At 41.2% G+C, this 21,437-nt stretch overlaps 1 protein-coding gene across 6 annotated transcripts in view; it reads left to right on the forward strand.

Annotated features, from left to right (window-relative positions):
- Positions 1–756: 756 nt before the first annotated feature.
- LOC148013130 (CLEC16A-like protein) overlaps positions 757–21,437 on the forward strand; it is a 69,651-nt gene continuing 48,970 nt past the window's right edge. For 2 of the 6 annotated variants that reach the window (XM_087668556.1, XM_087668557.1), the window contains exons 1-16: positions 757–1,202; positions 1,312–1,363; positions 1,450–1,526; positions 1,609–1,742; positions 1,819–1,915; positions 2,090–2,147; positions 2,259–2,367; positions 2,464–2,587; positions 2,693–2,882; positions 2,977–3,179; positions 3,270–3,358; positions 3,458–3,531; positions 3,904–4,014; positions 17,944–18,048; positions 18,164–18,232; positions 18,329–18,469. In XM_087668556.1, coding sequence (XP_087524682.1) covers positions 1,153–1,202; positions 1,312–1,363; positions 1,450–1,526; positions 1,609–1,742; positions 1,819–1,915; positions 2,090–2,147; positions 2,259–2,367; positions 2,464–2,587; positions 2,693–2,882; positions 2,977–3,179; positions 3,270–3,358; positions 3,458–3,531; positions 3,904–4,014; positions 17,944–18,048; positions 18,164–18,232; positions 18,329–18,469 — 1,683 coding nt within the window. In that variant the 5' untranslated portion in view covers positions 757–1,152. The remainder of the gene's footprint in view (positions 1,203–1,311; positions 1,364–1,449; positions 1,527–1,608; positions 1,743–1,818; positions 1,916–2,089; positions 2,148–2,258; positions 2,368–2,463; positions 2,588–2,692; positions 2,883–2,976; positions 3,180–3,269; positions 3,359–3,457; positions 3,532–3,903; positions 4,015–17,943; positions 18,049–18,163; positions 18,233–18,328; positions 18,470–21,437) is intronic. The other 4 variants (XM_087668554.1, XM_087668552.1, XM_087668555.1 and 1 more) reach the window with 3 other exon arrangements.

Consider the following 21,437-nt stretch of genomic DNA (forward strand, 5'->3'; position numbering starts at 1 on the left):
TCTTACAAGGTGCAATGTATTAATTGTTATGTGGAATTATTAGAATATCGAAGCTATTACCTTGTAGACTGGAAGCACTTGTCTCATTTGTTTGCTTTATCTTTTGCAAAGCATTATTGAGTGGACAACATAGGCCTTGAGAGCAAGACCACCTTAAAATTTCTTAGCTTCATTCTATTTTGTAAGTGCTCTTTAGCCAATGCACAAAATATATTATCTTTACTATTAGTTAAGGGGAGGTTGGGGGCGGGTGCCATGTGGCAGCCCCCAACCTCCCCACAAAGAAACGCGGGGGCGGGTGCCATGTGGCAGCCCCCAACCTCCCCACAAAGAAACGCGGGGGCGGGTGCCACGTGTCCAACACCCGCCCTCGCCACGAAAATCGCGCCCGCCCCGGCACAAAGCGCCGGGGCAAGTCTAGGCGCGGAGCGCCTAGTATGAATTGAAACATAACAACTCACATTTGCCTTAAAAAATGCGATTAACTAAACTAGACCGTCCTAGTTTCCAAGATTACCTTAGGGAGGTTCTATAAATTGTTTAAAATCACATTGTTTTTACCCCCTTGTAATTATGGGAAACAAGCCTTCTTGGTTCCCGTGGGCTAGAATATAATTATTTAATTATTTAATTAATAATTTAAAAATAGATCAAAGGATTTAAAATCACAGACGATGGGTAGTATTCAAGTGTCGTTTATTATTCCGGAAGAATTATTAAAAAAAAGAAAAGATCAAATTTTGTGCAAGGAGAAGGGCAGGTTTTTTTGCTGCACATGACGAGGAGGAGGAAGAAGAAGAAGAAGGATGTGTATTGCCGTAGCGTCAAACAACAGAACGAGAACTTTCCTTTGCTTTTTACCATTTTCCGCCTGCGTCAGATCGGTCGGGCATTGAAGGCGCAGACATCGAACGCTGCAGACGCTTCCGCCTCTCGAGGAGCTGCGATTCGAGCCACCGCATGCCGCGCCTCGATGCTCCCTCGCCATCCTCACACTCTCCGTCGCAGATCAAGGTAGATTGCCCGCCCTTGGCTTTTCCTGGTTTTTGACTGCAGCATCCCTCAAATCACACGCCCTCATGCGCGCAACCTTCAAGAAGTGGCCACTGCCCTCTGTCATTACATAGTTCAAGGTCAAGGCACTGGCTGATCATGTGGAGCTTCTGGCGCTCCAGGGAGCGCTTCTCTTTGGAAGAACTAAAGTAAGCCTTGTGCAGAGCAAATGTATCACCAGCCGTCTCTTCTTATGTTCATGTGGATTCTCAACCAAGTTTGTAAACATTTTTCTTCATCGCATTGACGTCACTGCAGATATCTAAACGAGCAGCTACAAAGAGCAACGATCATAGATGATTCTAACAAGGTCAGGAAGTTTTGGATGCTACCATATATCTCTCAAGGCCATGCTTGTTAATCCTTTTGCTGCTAAAAGAAGCTCCTTTCTTACAGGATTTTGTGATCGAAACTCTTCGATCAATGGCAGAGCTTCTGATTTGGGGAGATCAGCATGACCCTTCATTCTTCGAGTGAGTACTTTTATAACTGCTTGCAATTTGTTTAGAATAAGCTAGCATTGGCTGTAAATGGCTCCTCTTTTTGATGTGACAGGTTTTTTATGGAGAAACAGGTCATGGCTCAATTTATCCGTATTCTGAAAAGTAGTAGAACTTCTAGTGTTGCTGTACAGTTGCTGCAAACACTGAATATAGTACTTCAGAGTATGGGTAGCCAACAAGCTATATGTAAGTTATCAGCTCAATTCTTGTAAATTTGTAGGCATTGGCGTGATGGCTTCTGATTCTATATCTATTTGTGCAGATTATCTGTTTAGCAACGAGCACATAAATAATCTTATTACTTATCCATTCGACTTTCGAAATGAGGAATTGGTTGCATATTTTATATTGTTCTTGAGGTTGGTGTTTTGTGCTTTTAGTGTTTTCGTCTCACGACCCCTCTGAAGCACTTGATCATAAAAAACACAGTTTTATTATCTTGGCAGAGTGTGCATGAGATACTCTTGTTAAGAGTTTTGAGATAAGATGTTAGGCAATCGTGTTACCTCATCCTTCTGATTCTTTGTTTGTAGGACCATAAGTACAAAGCTTGATCGCAACACCATCTCATTTTTTTTAAAGACTGAGAATGTATGGTACCTTCTCTTCACAGCCATTTTTCTCATTTATAAATCAACACATTGTTATGGGGATTCATGAAAGCTTTATGATTCTATTTTTATAATAGTGTATAATGTGCAGGATATAGTTACAGGTTTTCCTCTGTATACTGAGGCCATAAAGTTTGCTCACCATGAGGAAAGTATGGTGCGAATTGCAGTGCGAACACTGACATTGCACATATATAACAGTATGTAATTTAGAGTTTGTGTGAAATTTAATGCAGCCATTCAGTTCTTTGCCAATCTTCATGGTGTTTAATAGATTTTAAAGTTTTTGCTTGCAGTTGATGATGAAGGCGTTCGACGTTTCATCATGAGTCCTGGTTTGGTTGGATACTTTGTGGAGCTGGTGATCTCCTTGAGGCAACAGACTTTCAAACTAGTTGACATTGTCACGGAATCTGCCAAGTTAGTTTCTGTTCCACGTATTTATCAATACAATGCATCTATGTTAGGTGTGAAACCTCAATATATACGCAAAAAGTTATATTCTGGTTATGGACTCTGCTGCAGGAATCCTGACTCAGCGCAAGTCATTGCTAGGCTTGAAGAAGCCATTGCAGAAACAGGGGATCTTCTTTATTACTGCAATGACATTATAAATGCAGGCATCTCTGATTTGAGCAGATTAATGACACAACACATATTGGAGTTGCTTGTAGGCCCAGTTCTGATTCCATCTCTTCGCCCTTTTCAAGGAACGGTAATGGTGTCTTGATACTCCCATCTATGATGATACCTCTGCACTGAGACTTCATTTTGGTATGCTGTTTTCTGAGCCTTATGGTAACCTACAGGGAATGCAGATCAAAGAATTATCTTCCTTGTACCTGCTTTCTTGTCTCTTGCAAGTAGTGAAGTATAGAGACTTGGTGAATGGTATTGGGCTTGAGCTGCTGAAAAAAAGCTCTTGTAAAATTGAAGGTGCAATATCTGCGGTGCAATCCAATGAAAGTTCACTACCTAAGGAAAAGGATAAGACTGCAAACCAAAGCTCAAGGTGATATCTTGCAGTGGCATTACACTTTGGTTGTGAAGCTGCCAGACATATACTCCTAGTGTACTAATACAGGGTGTTTACATGTTGCAGAGAACTTTTACTTTCTTATCTTTTTTGTGAGAATGATAAGCTTGTTCTTGCGTCATTAAATGTACTGTTTGCTTTGCTGCAAAACAAGGGTGGGGTTTTTCTCTCAGTGATATTATTTATTGCCATTCATTTTTGGTGTTGAAAGACTTGGCTAGTTAATATGGTGCTTGTTTTCGTGCATCTTAAAGCAGCTTTAAATGAGACATTACTTGATGCGCTTGGGATTCTTCCTCAACGAAAGCGGTATAAAAAGTTGTTACTGGTAAGGAGATCTTTAGTAGTGATAAGGGGATCTATTATGAAAAACGTTTTTGAATTCTTGTGTAGCTGTAGAATGATTTGAATCATGATGTGCTTGCAATTTGTTTGCAATGCCTCAATTTAATTCTTTCTTCTGCTTACAATTCCTGAAGTACAAAGAGTCTTCAAATGTGGTTCCTTGCAGTTTGTTATTTTATTATGTTTTAATGCATTTTTTGATGACATGTCAATGCGCTTGATCTATGTTAGACTTGTGTGAACTAGTAGCCTGCCAAAATCTATACATTTGATGGTTCCTTTATTCTCAGATTTATTTGGTGAATGCATTTGATCTCCTTGACATATGTATCTGAATTTATGCTTTACTATTCAGCAAGCTTTGGTTGGAAACAACACGGATGAGGAGGCACTCTTTTCTGCTCCTCCGCTTGGAGAAGGTGACGATTCTGTAGATCTGAGTGGCATGACTGCATCTGCTGTAGAGGTAATGACCTGTTCTTACTACATGCCAGGTATCTTGTTTGAAAATGTCACTTATTATGGTTATTTCAGTTCAGAACCAAACTTGGACGGAGTCATGTGGTTGGAACGGGCACTATCCACGATCCACTCTCAAGCTTGAGGGGCCATCAGTATCGCTTTGGATGTTGAAGGTGTTTCTACCTCCGAATGAAGAAATGCAGAGGAAGATGGAGCAACCATTGCACCGGATGACTTAGAGTCTTCTTGTTCTCCTTCTTCTTGTCTTCTTTGTTGTCCTTGTTTGCGCAATCCTTCTTCCTACTGGACTTGTCATGTATATGGCAAGCAGTGTCCTCTTTCTTAGACTAGGTATCCTCTTTCTTCTTGTCCTTACCCTTCTTTTTGTTTTTTGAGGTTCGACCCATAAGAGCTTCCGAATGCAATTTCTGGGGATTTTGGGTCTTGAATAGTTTCTCCTAGCCCAAAATCATGGGGACTAGCTCTTTCCACTTGATGATGTCAATATGTCCCAAGGTGATCAAAGAAGAGTAAAACCGCCATAACTGGGAGACAAATGTGATAGAAGAGTCATTGCCATTTCTTCCGAGGAGATTGTCTTGCCAACGTTTTGAATCTCCATCTGTAGTTACTGGAGTTTATTGATGTGATCCATTGTAGACATGGACTAGTTTGGATCCAAGGTCCGCATTTGTACCTCCAAGGAGACCCTCTTCATAGCTGTCATCCTATAACATGGTTGATCAAGATGCATCTATATTTGATAGGCACCCGTCGTATGCTTGACGTGAGCAATGACAACTGCTGTACGCAAGGTGAATAAGAAATGAGCAAATGTGAGCATTCAACTTGTCCCAATGTGCTTGGGCATTTTGTAATTGCAATTTCTTGGCTTTAGAAAGGAGTGAAGATTCCTTAACTGCTAGACAGTTAATGGCTTCAGTCATTAGCTCCATCAAACCATATGGGTCCAAGATAGCCTCCATCATCACTCGCTAGATGATGTAGTTTGCGCCATTGTCCACCTTAGAAGACATCCTATTTTACCTTTGAATAGCTCTATAAGTGCTGGGTAGGCCCCCTTTGGCTCCAAAAAGACAGCTGGTTAGAACTTCTTTCTCTCGTTCATTGAAGAATTTTACCACTGGAGGTGAGAAAAAATCAAATTTTCTTTGAACAGCTCTAAACACAGCCTTTTTCATGCTTTGACAGCTATTCTTGCATAAACAATCAACAAACAAGGCTTTGTTTGCACGCATATCTACTCACTCCAGTGATGTGTTCATATGGAGCCTTCCCACTCGCATCTATACATTGAAAACATTGCCTTTGTGTCGCATCCACGCTTGATCAACCCCTAACATTACTTCAATACCATGCAAGAGTGCAACGATGTGGAAGCATATGCATGCACTGATAGTAGACATTGAACACGGAGAATAGAGAAAGGAATAGAAGAATGCTAAGAATGCTGAACATTGGAAGTTGAACGAATAGGGAAAAGTTCAAAGGGTTGTGTATGCATGACAATTGGAGAATCTATGATCACCTCGAACAACATAGTATGATAAACAATTATAATATATGTTTGCTTTCAAGACGATATTTCAAGAAATGGAGAGAACAAATACTTTAAAGCTGAATATGATAATTATTTAGAAAATTACACCCATAGAAAGGTAAAAGTAAGGGAGATAAGATTGAGGATTGAAGATAGGTGCATACCCCTTACCCCATCCCCTCGAGAAGGAATGTATTTCTACTCAATTCAAGTCCTTTAGGGAAGAGCTTAGTTACAAATAGTCACAGAGAGAAAAGTAGTTATCAATCTCATAAGATTGTGGAAAGACGTACATGCATATGTTGTCGGAGGGGTTTTTGTCGAAATGTCGTATCCACTGGGGATCAGAGATAGAAGGAAGTAGAGATAGGAGATGAAAGAGAAGAAAAAGAATAGACAAGAGGTAAACACGATAAAGACAAAGCATAATGAATCAAATCAATAAGTATTGATAGAACCTGGAATCCCTTGTCTGGCACTACTCAGAAGCAATCTCCTAGTATTAGATCTCTTGGAGCTCCCTCGTAGACCAAAAACGTGCATCAAAACAACAACTTCTTCTCTGCTGCTGGGAACCCAAATCTGATGGCTCCGTTGGTTTCGAAAGGGGGGGTAAAACCCTAAGACGCTTAGTCAGGGATTTCCCAGATCACTCATTCTTCTTCTCTCAGTTCAAAGTGCTGTTTTTAGACTGTCAACTGCGATCGCGATGCGAACGATTTTGCCCATCTTTCTTTTTCATGAAAACTCCCAAAGGTGGCTGAAAAAGCTACTTGCTTATTGCATGCCACCCTAATCTAGAAGTTTTTTAAGCTTTTTAGGATATTTACAATAAATAATATCCAAAATATAAAAAATAAGCTAAAATTGCACAAAAATCTAGTATTTTTGAACCATCAATGCCAGTGACACTAGCACCAATGACTCAGATGACATTGACACTCTAGATCAATAAGAAAGTTGGATGATGATGCACTCCAAAGTTTTTCACATTGTGTCCGTGCAATGGCAGGATATTCCACCTCCTCTGAACCTGCACATTCTCCAGTATGTCCCAAAATCCTAGTTGTCACCAAATTCTAAGTCCTCCTCATCCTCTACAACCATATCCTTTGCTTCTTCATCTTCCATATCTTTTTGGCTAGCCCTTGTATCATGGCCACTATTTTCTTCCAATTCTGGCAACTCATAGGCAACAGATTCTCGCCTTTTGAATAAGTTGATTCTTTTCTCTGCTATCAAAAGTGTTATGGCTGTCCCATCTAGCTCATTTAATGCATAAGTAGCATTATCAAACACCTGTCTTACCACATAGTATTATCAATTCAGCAAGGCATATATCCCATAATGGCACTATGAGTTGTTTTGTCAGCCCACAAAGCATAAGAGAGCAATCGTGGCCACTCTTTTACCTTCTCTCCACATGCTTTTGCCAATGCCTTCACAATAGGTGGACGATCTCTTTCACTTTTTCCATTTCCTTTAGGGTTATAAGCTGAAGTTAAAACAAGCTTTATTTCCAACCGTGCAAAGAAATCATGAGCTTCATCTGAGAATGTGGTGGAAATAGTGGTGTCGAGACAAATCAATCTCTGAGGCTACTATTACCTAGAATTAGATTAAAATTACTACTCACCCCCTGCGTGTAAGAGAGGGGGATTTAATAACGGGGAAATACTAGCTACACTGGCTGGTATATAAGGTGAGAGAGACTTAATTTTTCATCATCAGATAAATATACAAGTCTTCTTTCTCCTTCACCTTGCTCTCCAAGCTTCCATGTCTTTCTTCCTTATCTTCTAGTCTTTCTCTCTCTATTTCTAGTCTCTCTCCTCGTAACTGTCTTTCTCTCTCTTCTGTTCTTCTTATTCTTCTTCTCTGTAGTCTTCTCTCTCCTCTTTCTCTCTCCCAGTTCCTCTCCTTGACAATTGGCATCAGAGCCTAGATTCTTGGTCCCAGTTAGTCCCTCATTTTACCTAGTTACAACTTTCTAGTCACATGGAATTTCGAGTCACAGGTACACAGATACAGGGAGCAGTAGGGGAGTTCCCAAAGATTTCTGGACCACAAGGACTGCAGGCAGGAGCATTAATGGTGGCTTGGACCAAGTTTGAGGAAGGAAGACCGACTTTGGCAGCTCGTGGGTCATTTTTGGCCCATTTTAAAGGTAAACTCTTAGTAACCGTGGTCACAGGAGTTAGAAGAAAGTCTAGCTGGGGTTACTTTTCAGGGAGGGTCTTCTCTCTCCTCATTTCTCAAGCTTCCTGCAAGCTTCCATGGAGGAAATTAGGCCCAAATCTTGCTCCCCCTCTCTTCCATGGAGTGTCAACCCTCTCTCTTTCAATTCGGAAGCTCAAGAGCAACAAACCAAGCAGGGTTGAGTTGTGCTGACCTTTTACCTACTACATCCTCAAGATAAGTGGGTTCCACATCCTACATAATCTTAGCTCTCGATGCATAGTGATGAGCTACATAGCTATCATACGTCAATTGATGGATTAGCTTTCTTGTTTTGCTTGACTTGCATAGACCTCGATCACTACTAGGTACTTTAGCATCCTCTTGTGGCTTTTGCACACTAGATAATTTAATAGACAAAAACCCAAACTCCTCATCCTAGATCTGCTTGTAGTGACCATCAGTCGGAGTGTGGGAAACACCCAACACTATGTCAAGATTGTGGGAGAGAAGGAAGGAGTCTCACTTGTAGCTTTCTCACTTACACAATGGGGGAATACACACAAAGGTGGAGGCTGAAAACAGTTTTCCTCTTCTTAGTTGTGTAAGCCAAAAAGAACTCTCATACAAAGAAATAGAAGAACCCTATATATGGGTCTCAAACCAAACTCAACTAACTAAGGTGGCATACTAACTGAACCACGAACTAGAGTAGATAAGGATAGCTATCATCTAGCTATTACTCATGAGCGGTGTACCAACCGCATCTGCAACTAACAAGTCGGTGACATAAATGCACAACGGTCACCCTGGCATATCACGAGTGGAGCTCGATATCTCAACACTTTCCCTCGAGCTCAATTGCAACTAATAAGTTGGTGACATAAATGCACAACGGTCACCCTGGCATATCACGAGTGGAGCTCGATATCTCAACACTCCCCCTCGAGCTCAATCCCAATTCCTGCACACCAAGCAGGTCTCTAAACTTGCGCAGCTTCTCTGCGCCCAATGCCTTCGTGAAGATGTCAGCTACCTGATCCTCTGTGCTGACATAAACTAGATCAATAAGACCTAGTAAAACCCTCTCCCGCACATAGTGATAATGCACCTCAATGTGCTTTGTTCTAGCATGATAGACTGGGTTATTTGCCAAGTGTATACTACTTATGTTGTCACAATAAATGACAACTGGCCCATCTGTAGGCTGATGCATATCATAAAGTAGCTTATGCAACCAAGCTACCTCACATGCAGCCATTGCTGCACCCCTGTACTCAGCCTCTGTGCTTGACGAGGCAATTGTAGGCTGTTTCTTACTGCTCCAAGTGACTGTAGTACTCCCAAAAGAGAACACATATCCACTGGTAGATCATCTATCAGAAATACTACCAGTCTAATCAGCATCAGTGTATCCATGCAACTGTATCTGAACCCTAGTCTCATAAAATAGTCCATACTGCAATGTGGACTTCACATACTTGAGTATGTGTCTAGCCGCATCCAAATGCGGTTTCCTTGGAGCCTGCATAAACTGACTTACCAATCCAACAGCATAGCTCAAATCTGGCCTGGTAATAGTCATATAAATCAAACTTCCTACTATGCGTCTGTACATAGTAGGGTCTTCCAGAAGCTCACCTGTATTTGCGCTCAGCTTTACATTCTGCTCCAAAGGAACTGAAATAGGCTTACAGCCTGCCATCCCATATTTGGACAGCATGTCCAATCCATACTACCTCTGCAAGAGCCATATTCCACTTGGTGATCTTATCACCTCAATGCCCAAGAAATAACGCAGCTCTCCCAAATTCTTCATCTCAAACTTCTGCTTCAATAGCATTTGCACATGAAGGATATCTTCATCACTATCACCTGTGATAATCAAATCATCAACATAAATGACAAGCAGCATAATACCTTTCTCTGTTTTTCGCACATAAAGTGAGAAATTTGCCTTGGAAATCTAAAAGCCAATAGTGACAAGATACTGTCCTATCTTGTTAGACCATGCTCTAGGTGCTTGCTTCAAGCCATACAAGGCTTTCTTCAACCTGCAAACAAACTCAGGATGAATAGCATGCACATAACTTGGTGGCTGCTCCATATAGACCTCTTGTTGCAAATCACCATGCAAGAAGACATTCTTTACATCCATCTGATGTAAAGATCGTCCCTTTGATGCAGCCATAGCAATGACTGCTCTTACGGTTGCCATCCTTGCAACCGGACTGAATGTTTTTTCATAATCAATGCCATATGTTTGTGCATACCCCTTGACTACTAATCTTGCCTTGTATCTGTTCACAGAACCATTTGCATTGTGCTTCACCTTATAAACCCACTTATAACCAATTGCATTCTTATCTTTAGGCAAAGGTACCAATTTCCATGTAGCATTTGCTTCCAAGGCATCAATTTCTTCATCCATAGCTTTCTCCCATTTTTCTTTTCCCATGGCTTGCTCAAAAGAAGTGGGTTCTGGTTCTTGTATCACTTTGACCATATAGGCATAGTGAATGGCTGTAAATCCATCATATTTTAGCCTATCCACAGGATACCTAGCTCTGGTAGACCTACGCAAAGTAGGTTCACTCCCAGATGCTCTCAAAACATCCCTGGTCTTCCTTACTCCAGGTGTAACAATAGAAGGAATATCCAACTCATCATCAATGCTCTGTTCTGAGCCACTGGATTCACCATCCACATAAGAGTGACCTGGATTCACATCAAACATGGGTTGATCTACCTTCTCTTTTCCTTTTCGTGAAACCTGCATATCACTATGTGCATTGTTTTGAAAAGATTCTCCTGATCTCAATCTGCCTGTCCATGGCAAAGAATGTGAATCACTGCTAGAGGACACTCCAGGTCCACTAATATTTTGTGACTGCTGCTGTAAATTCTGTGCAGCATTACCATTTTGTGCATCTACATCATCAATCACATTTACTGGTTTATACCAGCTGTTCATCTCATAAAAAATATCTCTGCTCACTGTAAACTTACGAGTAGAAGGGTTATAGCATCTATACCCTTTCTGCTGCTGCAGAGAGTAACCTATAAAGATGCACTTCTCAGCTTTTGGATTCAACTTGGATCTCAACTCATCTGGCACATGAATATAGGCAATGCAACAAAAAATCTTTAAATGAGAAATATCTGGTTTCCTACCAGTATACCTCTCCTCTGGAGTTATCCCATATATTGCTGCAGTGGGAGTCCTGTTCATTATGTAGACTGCTGTAGCAACTGCTTCAGCCCAGTAAAAATTTGGCAAGTCTTTTTCGTTGAGCATGGCACGAGATATCTCTCCAATATGCCTGTTTTTCCTTTCTGCAATTCCATTTTGTTGTGGGGTATGACTGCATGAATATTGCTGCTTTATGCCATGCTCTTGTAGGAACCTTGCAAACTCATTTGAGAGGTACTCTCCCCCTCCATCTGACCTTAGGCATTTTATTTGCAGGCCTGTTTCTTTTTCAACCATAGCTTTAAGAGTTTTGAAGTGCCCAAACACTTCACTTTTCTTTTTCATAAAATACACCCAAACTTTTCTGCTATAGTCATCAATAAAAGTGACAAAATAATGACAGCCTCCAATAGATGTAGCTTTAGTAGTCCACACATCAGAGTGGATTAATTTCAATGGCTGCTTACTCTAACCATGTCTAGGAAATGGTTTCCTTGCCTGTTTTTCAAATTGACAGGCTTCACATACCTTATGCGTTTCTGCAACCTTGAATTTAGGCAATCCTGCAACAATATTTTGGGCTTGCATTGATTTAAGTCGCTGTACATTAACATGACCAATGCGTTTATGCCAGATATCAATATTTGCAAAAACTACACCGGTTCCATGTGCAAACATTGCTGCACTCAATTCAGGCATGTCTGCATCCAACGTAAACATTCTGCCCTTCTTGTTTCCTTTTGCTATCAAGCGACCTTTATTTTTCATATCCTCAACAAAGCATCCATAAGAATTAAATCTGCCCTGCAAGCCCTGCTCAACCATTTGACCAACAGAAACCAGATTCTTGGTGATATTTGGAACATGAAATACATTTGACAGGTATTTCTTTTTTCCATCCTGCATAGACAAATGAATTTTTCAATCTGCACAATAGGATGTGCAGTATCATCAGCAGTCTCCACAAATCCTGGTTTTTCCATTTTCCTTGCATCCTGCATGACCTGTCATGTGATTTGATGCACATGAGTCAACATATTACACATCGTTGCTTTTTTCTGCACTTGTTACATAATTGGTCATGTGCTGCACCATAAACAAATACTCATTTCTGTCATCACCCTGTCTACTAGAAGATGCATAATTCCCTTCTTGCAATTTTCCATTTATGATGTCATTCTGCTTTTTATAGCAGTCTTTAGCCATATGATCCATTTTATCACAGTAGTAGCATTCAACATTGCTGTTTGCATTTTGGCCTCTTTGCTTTCCGCCACGACCTCTTTGGCTCCCTCTGCCTCTAGAGTTACCACGTCCTCCTCCATAGGACCGGTTTTCTTGAGTTTGCTGCATATTCGGATTTCTACCACGGCCTCTAGATCGGTCTCCTCTACCTCTGCCTCTACCTCTTCCAGCATTTGAGTAGAAGACAGCTTCTTCTGAAGTTCCTCCTGAAGAAGATGCACCACCATTTCTCTGTTTCTCAGAAATTAGAATAGCAATCAACTCCTTAAAATTAGGAAATCTTTCACGGACGGAAATGGATGTTCGGAATTGTGCATAATCCTTTCCTAGACCATTCAAGGTCACAGAAACTAAATCATCATCTTCCACTGGCGACCCAATGGAAGCAAGTGCATCTGCAATCTTTTTCACCTTCATGTGGTAGTCATTGATGCTCATACTTTCTCTTTGCACATTGTGCAACTCTTGCTTGAGCTGCATTTTCCTGGCTTGCGTATTTGTGCTATACATTTTTGACAAAGTATCCCATGCCTCCTTTGGCGTACTTGCATCCTGAATATGCACAATCATAGAGTCTGAAATACTGATAGACAGCTAGTACATAACTTTTCTGGCTCTCTCATGCCATCCTTTAAATGCTTGCATTTGCTGTTGATTGGGAACATCAGGAAGAACTGGTTCTTTTTCATTTTCTGCAACAAATTCCCAATATCCTTTTCCCATAAGGAAATTCGTCATTCTAAACTTCCATGCTTGGAAGTTGTTCTTGTCAAGCTTTTCAGTGACGATCTGTGAAAGAGAATCAGACGCCATTACGGAACACTGCAAAAAAGTCTGTCACTGCAAAAAACACAGCTTCAGCCTCACAAGGGCAAATCTGCAAAACTGACGAAAGTGGTATTTGACCACACAGTCATTTCCTAGTGACGATTTTGCATCAACAGGCAACAAGGATGATTCTGTAACTCCCAATGTCTTTGCGCACATGCATACGATGCAATTTCTACGGTAATTTTTCACCGACTTGTAGAACAGTGGTTGCACAGCAAAAAACAATGCCTTTTCCTGAGTGCGTGCGGAAAACTTCCGCCTCCAAAACAGGCCCCGAAATGGCCTCGAATAAAAAAAACAGGGCAACCGAGGGCTAAATCCCTCGCCCGCAGCATATACTGCCCTCTTGCTACACCGCGAAGGACGTCTCAATCTGAGACAATGCACTCTTGTACTTTCCGGCTGTGCTTGATGTTGAATGGTGGGCAGCTTGTCTATTTATAGATGTTAAAGGGTGTCGCAAAAGATTAAGGTTTTGGGGACCATTGAAACTCTTTCGAAGCGCATATTAAATTTGCGTTTTCCATTAATTAAGGGTGTTTTGGGACTGTTTAAAAATGCCAATCAATTGTAAAGTGTGTTTTAGCTCAACATCCCCTCTCAGACCCAAAACTGAGTCTAAAAGGGAAGGCTTGCAATGTTTACCCCAAGACGTTCCACCCCAAAGCAACCAGGGCATTAGACAAAGGGTGCACGTCGATTGTCTAGTGGCTTAGCAAGACTATAGAGGTGATGGTTATGTTACCAAGGGAGTCCAAGTAGTCACCCCAGAAAGGATAGGGCATAGGACAAGAGTGCTCTCATCGGTTGCTCAATGGCCTATCAAGCCTTACAAAGACGGATGGAACCACATTGAATCTTTTTTTGACCCAGAAGACGGGAGTAGGGATGGTGTACCCAACACATCACAAAATAGTTCAAGCTTACCCAACTACTCGAGGATGCGATGAGGAGGAAAAGGTTGATGAAGTATTATGGAAAGAAGGATGGTGGTGTAATTTTCCGAGAAACAACTTAGGATCCATGGAGTGGTGCTCTGCACAATGGGATGCATAATATGCTACATGTAGAAGAATGCTCATGTAGTTGGTACCACTTGGATAGTGTTCCTCGTGGGGAAATTGTTCACTTGTCCATGCGCCCTCGTATAAAGATCACAAAATCAAGTAATGCATAGGGAAATGTTCAACAAGGGGGAAGGCCGATGTCGAAGACAAGTGCCAAAACTTGAAGAATACCAAGAAGGGTAGGAATCCCCTCTCAACTTGGATGTCAATGTTGAAGAAGGAAGAGGAGGTTGAAGATGTTGGCTTTCGCGTGGTGGTGAGAACCATGTGGATGAAGATACTGAAGCATTCCTACTGGTAGAGCAAGAACAGAACTCATTGCTATGATAGCATCAAGAGATATATTGCATGATCTACCCCACAGGAGGGGAAGTCTCTATGTTGATAGAAGAGTAAAACTTCATGTAGATGGAACGATGAAAGGAATGGCACACATCTCTCTCTAGCTCAGGAAGAACTGGTGTAAGCCTGTACGTTAGCTCTACATTGAAATACAAAACCTTGCAAAAGAGACCAAAGAATTTGCTAGCACAGAGGTGAGTAGTGAGATGCTCCAAAAAACAAATCTGAAAATAAAAGAACACAAAGCTAAGTACAATGCAATGAGTATGTAATTATGCAATGGAAGTCTAAAAAGGGAAAGGTTGAGTGTGTGGCCACTATCATGTATGACGAGGTGGGGAAGTGGTTCTAGAAGATGTAGTGGATGCCTTAGGAATGGCTGCGTAAAGTGCAATAGGTGAGCCATTAGTAGACCAATCAACTAAGCCTTTAAGAGTAGTAAAGAATATAGGTTGCTGAGGTTGCCCGTGTGCCATATATCCTGCAGCCATTGGGGTAGATGGTGCAACAACGGGAGGTGTAGCCCCATTGGGTTATCCAGCCAGAACTGTCCCAAAGTGAAAGGATGTGGTGAAGTGGGGGTAGGTGGAAGAAGATACAATGTTAAAGGGTGAAATTCCCCCTAACGATGCACCAATAGATGGAGTAGATAGATGGTGGAATGGAGAAAGAGAAAGTGGTAGGAGTGGAGATGGAAGATCCAACCCCTAGTTTGCTTCGAGTGGAAGTGGAATATAATCTGAGGTTTTGGAATGAAGATGTAAGTAGATCAAAATGTGGAGAAGATAGTGATGGGATGGGAGGGAGTTGGGAAGTATGGTTTACTTGCTTAAATGAATTAGATGGTAAAGATATACGTAATAAAGAATATCTACTTTGAGAGCCTCCTCTATTAAAGTTAACACATTGAAAATCATCCGGATCCTACACAACAAAAGAAGAAATAGGAGAAGGTTTTGGCTCATACGACTTAGAAGGTTTATATAAACCTAACATAAGGCTTGGCTGAGATAAACGCGATGGTTCCAGGCGTGGCGAATGTCGTGGTCCCTCCAAGATTAAAGAGATGGCTAGTCTTACCAATCGGTCTAGATAGAGTAGTAGCACTTGTCAGAGGAGTGTAAACCGAATTGTACGTGATGTGCAAGTACTTTCCATACTCTTCATTTGTAAGGTGACCAAAACAAGAAGAAGAAGACGATAAAGGTGAAATGTGTGTGTACCTCCTTCTTGAGATCATAATGCCTTCTTAGAGCCTCCAATGATGGAGAAGCCTGATAGGGCGTCAATAGTATCCCTAGATGGTATCTAAGACACTATGAATCAGAATTGAGTTGTGTGTGAGTCTTGCACAAGGACTAGCCTCCACAATCACCAAGATACTCTTTAGAAGAGCACCAACTCTGATACCATATGAAGATATACTATTTGCACGGAGGAAACACATGTACGACCAAGATTGAAACTCAAAGAATTAGATGGAGACAAGCAGAACTCAAACCCTAGATGCAAAACACAAAAACTTAAAACTCAAACATAGAGACAAACACAAAGAGAAGAAACTCTGAAGTGAATGAATGCTGTAAATGAATGTAAGAGTGTATGAAATGCCCAAGGGCAGAGCAATGCAGCGTCGGAGAGTGACACCCATCGGAGACGGATCCCAAGTGCAATGACCACCAATAGTCAGAGTGTGGGAAGCACCAAATGCTGATCATGAAAGTGTCAAGGAAGTGAGGCGACAACGGGAGAGGTTTTTGCTAATATAGACAGCTTGCTAGACAACAAAAACTTAGGTTCTACAGTAGTCTCCCGGTGAGAGAGATGGGAGTAGCCTATTGCTTGGCACCAGACTTTGAAAACGTAGGTTGATCGGGTGCTACGATGATGCAGTAGATGGAGACCTCCAAACAACAGGGTGATGGTTGAAAATAGGCCGCCTAGGGTTGGATAGTGATGGGCTGTAGTTAGTGGGCTGTAGTTGGTGATGGTTGGACAACAGATGGTAGGTGGCTGATTGCTCAAATCTGCACGGTGGAGTGAGAGACCTGCACAAAAGGATGAGGCTGAATGGTGGGCAGCTTGTCTATTTATAGATGTTGAAGGGTGCCCTTGGGGCTGTGTAAAAGTGCTAATCAGCTGTATAGTGTGTTTTAGCTCAACATTAGGGGCTCCCAATATGACACCCATATGAAACTTTTCGACATTACAAAAACACTACTAGCATTCCTATGTCAGATTTCTATGCAAAGATGTGTGCATCCTAAGTCCTCAGCCTACACATGCTTATTGTACAACTTTTTAGGAGCTTGCCATCTAGTTGATTGTAATTGCTTGAAAGATCTAGCCCTCTTCAAGGCATTAATCCTTTTCTGTGTGAGTTTGGACTTGATATGCGTGATTTCTGGTTATAGGTGCCTAGTTGGGTGATGGGTCATAGAGGTGGATGTATGCACTATTTTTGTTCTAATCTATTGCCTTGACTTGTGACCACTCATTAGGGGCCAGCTCTTATTCACTATACAAGTATTTTGAAATTCTGAGAGGAAATAAAATTGGACTAATTAAGTTTGCAAATTTACTAGAAAGGATGCTAGGTCCTTTTTTTGTTGAGTTGTGAGAGAGGCTTTAGATGTGTGCTAAAATGTAAGGATTCCTCAATATGTGTATTAGTTAAAAGCTCTTTTGAAGGGTATATTGACTTTCTAGTATAGGTATTAATCAAAAGCACTTTCTAACTATAGCATATGAATAATATTAGAATCTCATTTTGAGACCTTTATAAAGATATGTATACGTCTGAAATTTCCAGCTTGCACACACAATCGAACAAACTCTAAATGATTATGCCATTTTATAGATTTGATAACTGCTTGTTTTGGTAGATTTAAATCACCATCCAAGATATTAATCCTTTTTGTGTGTGAGCATGGCTCTTGCAAGGGTCCAATCATGTCATTTGGGTGGAAACGTGTGCCATCTTTGTTTGAGGCTCTTAACTCATTGCACTCATTGCATGGGTCCACCATGATATGTGCTAATGAGGCCATTATTATGCACTATTTTATCAAAACTTTCAAGAAAGAAGTAATAAAATTGATGTTTTGAAGCAATCCAACTATCTCGAACCAAGAACTAGATCATAGGCAGCTCATCTACTAGATATAAGCCAAGGAAAACATATTAGAACTAATGCCACAGAAGCAGGAAAATGAGGATCTTTAACCAGGAGCATATCAATGATTTTCCCTAGTTGCAGTGTAATGGTTTTCTAAAAATTTGGAGTTCCATTAACCATGAGTATCTGAATAAATTTCCCTAGATGCGGTATAACGGCTTTCAAAAGTCATCGTGGTTAGGGATTTGTTTTTTGTAGTTACTGCTACAATGCACTCTCAAAGCAATGCAAATGGTTGGATTATACCGTGAAACTAAATTTCATTGTTGATTTTAATTGATTGGCTACATATGTGTTCTATATAATAAAAGTACTCGTTTAATGCGGTCAATTATCAGATGACACAGCATGAGACAGAGGTCCGCACCTTGGGTGATGAAGTGACTTGCAGTGGTAATATGTTGAACCACAAAACTTCATCGAGTGCTGAGGATGAGGAAAAAGTAAGTTCTTTTACTGGTCATACAGGAAATTCTTGTGTTCTTCTCATGAATGAGCAAATTTTATGACCCATCTGCATGAGAAGCGGGTTTTCTTTTGGATCTTCACTCCTAACAGGGTGACAGTTCTGGGCATACTTTTGATGGTGAATGTGGTCGGCTTAGCGTGAGGAGGAACAGGTATCAGGCATGTACGGTTAACCTTCTTCTTGAAAATTTATTTGTTGTGTCAGTTGATATATTTGCTACACTAGTGGAACTGATGTGTTTAGTTTTTGTCTAGGTTCTAGATGCGTTGATGAGGCTTCTTTGTCGTAGACCGCCTCCTTGTGCAGAAGCATTGTGGCATGCAGGGTGGTTGCTACGTCAACTTTTGCCATATCACGAACAGAAGTTGTGTGATCGTCATCTTTGCATGCTGAATGTGAGATATTAATCTCTCCTCCTAGTTCCGTGTTACAGTTCCCAGTTCCAGGGCTGAATCTTTATGTGTTAACAGTTTGAAATCCACACACAAAAGTTATCTACTTGCATATTCGGTATTGGACCAGTGAATTTTGAGGTGCTATCGTGCGTTTAATGTAATCCACCAAATGACTCTACCTACTGTGAGATTGTCTGGACAAAGCCCGTAGGATTTTCCAAGGGATGCAAGGGACTATTTTTGTTTTGGATGTACTTTATAAGTAGGCTAAAGTTTCAGCAATGAATTTGGAAAAGCTATCTGTCAAATTATTGAAATCATGTTGATTTAAGATATGCTTGTACTTTTTTTGAAGTGTGGAATCTTAAAACCAGTTGAGCTGAGGTTAGTTTGCCATGGTCCTGAGAATTAATGTTACTATGGCATCTTGTTCCATTTACTGTTGAATGTCTGTTTGGCAAGCACTCACTGTGATCTCATATATGCTTTTTAAGAATTATATGCTGCTAACTGAATCCTGAAATGCTCTTGAGGAACTATATCCCTGCAATGCCATTTGTAGCTTGTATAAATCAATATATACCATGCCAATGAGTCGACCAACCCATCGATGAGAGAGTGTCTGCATTGCCATGAGCATAAGTGTAAAATCTCCGTTATTGGCATTACGTGGAGATTATTCTTTTGGGAGCACAAGGACAATGATGTTTGGACATTGCCCATGCGTTTTTGGAGTTGGAGCATGCATGTGAACATTCTTGAAGCATGCACGTGAACATTTTCACGTGTTGGTTATGCTAGTAACACCATTCTCATATGGGGAAGCTTCATGTGAGACCATGGAAGTTCGAGCAGTAGAGAGAGAGTGCACTAATGTCAAATGAGTGGATAGTTGGAATGATATTACAGGTGAGGAGGTTGAAGAGCATACCCCTCCTTGCCTCTTTCTCATATTCACACTGAACTAGTCTCCTTTTTGGGGGGACCGTTAACTACCCATGACAAGCATTGCTTGAAGCACTTTCCACACAAGTTACCCATGCATATCATGATGTCATTGCTGCTGTCCCATGCATTTTGCAAGGCTGCTTGTGCCACCCCATACGAGTTGGAGGACTAATTGCCTCAATTGAAGCTTAAGGCCGGCTCCAAGTTGATGGATCAGGGAGTTATAGTTGAATCTCAAATGCATGGGCAAGACAATCGCTAATTAGGGAGTGGCAATGTATTATTGAGAAAACTTCTTGATTCGCTTTTAGCTTTTCCTACTACTATGTGGAGACTTCTTCATTTGGTTTTTAGCTTTTTCTCCTACTATTTTCATTTGAGAGAATCTCCCTTCTTTTGCGGATTTGTTTGTCTACCAAGCACACCCCATCTTCCAAGATAGAGGGGCTCTTGATGTCAAGAGCAAGGCAGTGGTTGTAGCAAAAGTGTGCAGGTCAGAAATATAACTTCTAGCAAGGCAGCCATTCATCACCACGAGCTATAAATACGTTTGCTGCATCCAGTTATTGTTTGTCACCATAATGGTTTGCATGGCCTTTGGGCCAATGAGTACCGAAAAAGGAGTGCCAACAAGGAGGCTGAAGGCAAGGGCTTAGAGGGGGCCTGTAGAGGTGAGGTTAATTGCAAGGTTCAATACAGTGGTTGAGGCTTGCACGGGGCCATGGTTAGATTGATGGCAAGGTTCAGTACAGCGGTTGAGGCTAGCACGGGGCCATGGTTAGGCATATTAGGTGCTAGGTTCAATCCTCTAAGAGGAGAGTGGATTTCTTGACATTTACAAGATTGATAATTTAGTTGAGATAGTTGTCATACCTTAGATTCTTCTACATCACTATACGAATGGGCTGTACATGATGGTGCTACATGGCATAGATGTAGGCACCAGCTGTGGTTTTCAAGAGTTTTATGTTATCGATGGTAATATTATGGGTGTTGATAGGTAGCATATGGATTCACTAAAAGAGGGTATCATTCTCTCAAAGTGCATCGAATGTGGAAGCATATGAATGGACTGAAAGAAAATGAACACGGAGAGAGGGGGGAGAAAGAGACAGCAGAACAGAATTCTGCAGTGAATGAACACTGAAATGAAGATGGCAGATGTGTACAAGGACTGTCAAGTGTATCTCCGCCGGACGATCTCTCTCTCCACTTGGAAAACAAGTGAGAATGGCCAGAGGCTGGCCAGCCCGTAAATAGGCAATAAAATAATCAATAAAATGATTAGGTCGGCTAGTCAAAATTGGCTGACTGTTGCATACTGCAATCGCAGTAATAACATAACGAGTAAAATTCTGCGCAATAGATGCCTATGCCATGTGGCATCCTACATAGCATGCATGGCCTGTGTGATTGCCGGAAAATGTTGGAAAGCACTCACGAGTGCATGTGACTGTTTGACCTATATCTAGGAAACGTGTAACTATGCTTAAGGGTGCCAGCTGTACAATTGTATGTTGTTTGTGCTTGTCCAAGGGATGATTGAATCTCTAACACCCCCCTCTCAGATCCATCCAAGATCTTCTCCCAAATGAAATGGTACTTGATCTCAATGTGCTTTGACCTAGCATGGAGTATGGGACTTTGTGCCAAAGCAATGTAGCTCTCATTGTCACAATGAAGTGTAGTAGGACCCGTTTGAGGACAGCCAAGTTCTCCGAACAACCTCAAAAGCCATACTATCTCACATGTGGTAGAAGATGTTGCTCAATACTTTGCCTTGGTAGATGGTAGTTCAACTATGGGCTGCTTCTTACTACTCCAAGAGGTAGTACTTGCATTCAGAGTGAAGCACTGCATTTAGAGTGAAGTACTATCCTATTGTTAACCTCCTATGGTCAACATCGCCAGCCTAATTTGAATCTGTCTAGCCTTGTAGAACAAAGGTTGAATCTTCTCTACTTGTTGGATATTTATGTAGAACAAAGGTTGAATCTTCTCTACTTGTTGGAAAATAAAT

This window comes from Lygodium microphyllum, chromosome 26, assembly GCF_053477565.2.
Source record: "Lygodium microphyllum isolate KBCC chromosome 26, Lygodium_microphyllum_v1.1.10, whole genome shotgun sequence".
In the NCBI taxonomy this organism is placed as follows: domain Eukaryota; kingdom Viridiplantae; phylum Streptophyta; class Polypodiopsida; order Schizaeales; family Lygodiaceae; genus Lygodium; species Lygodium microphyllum.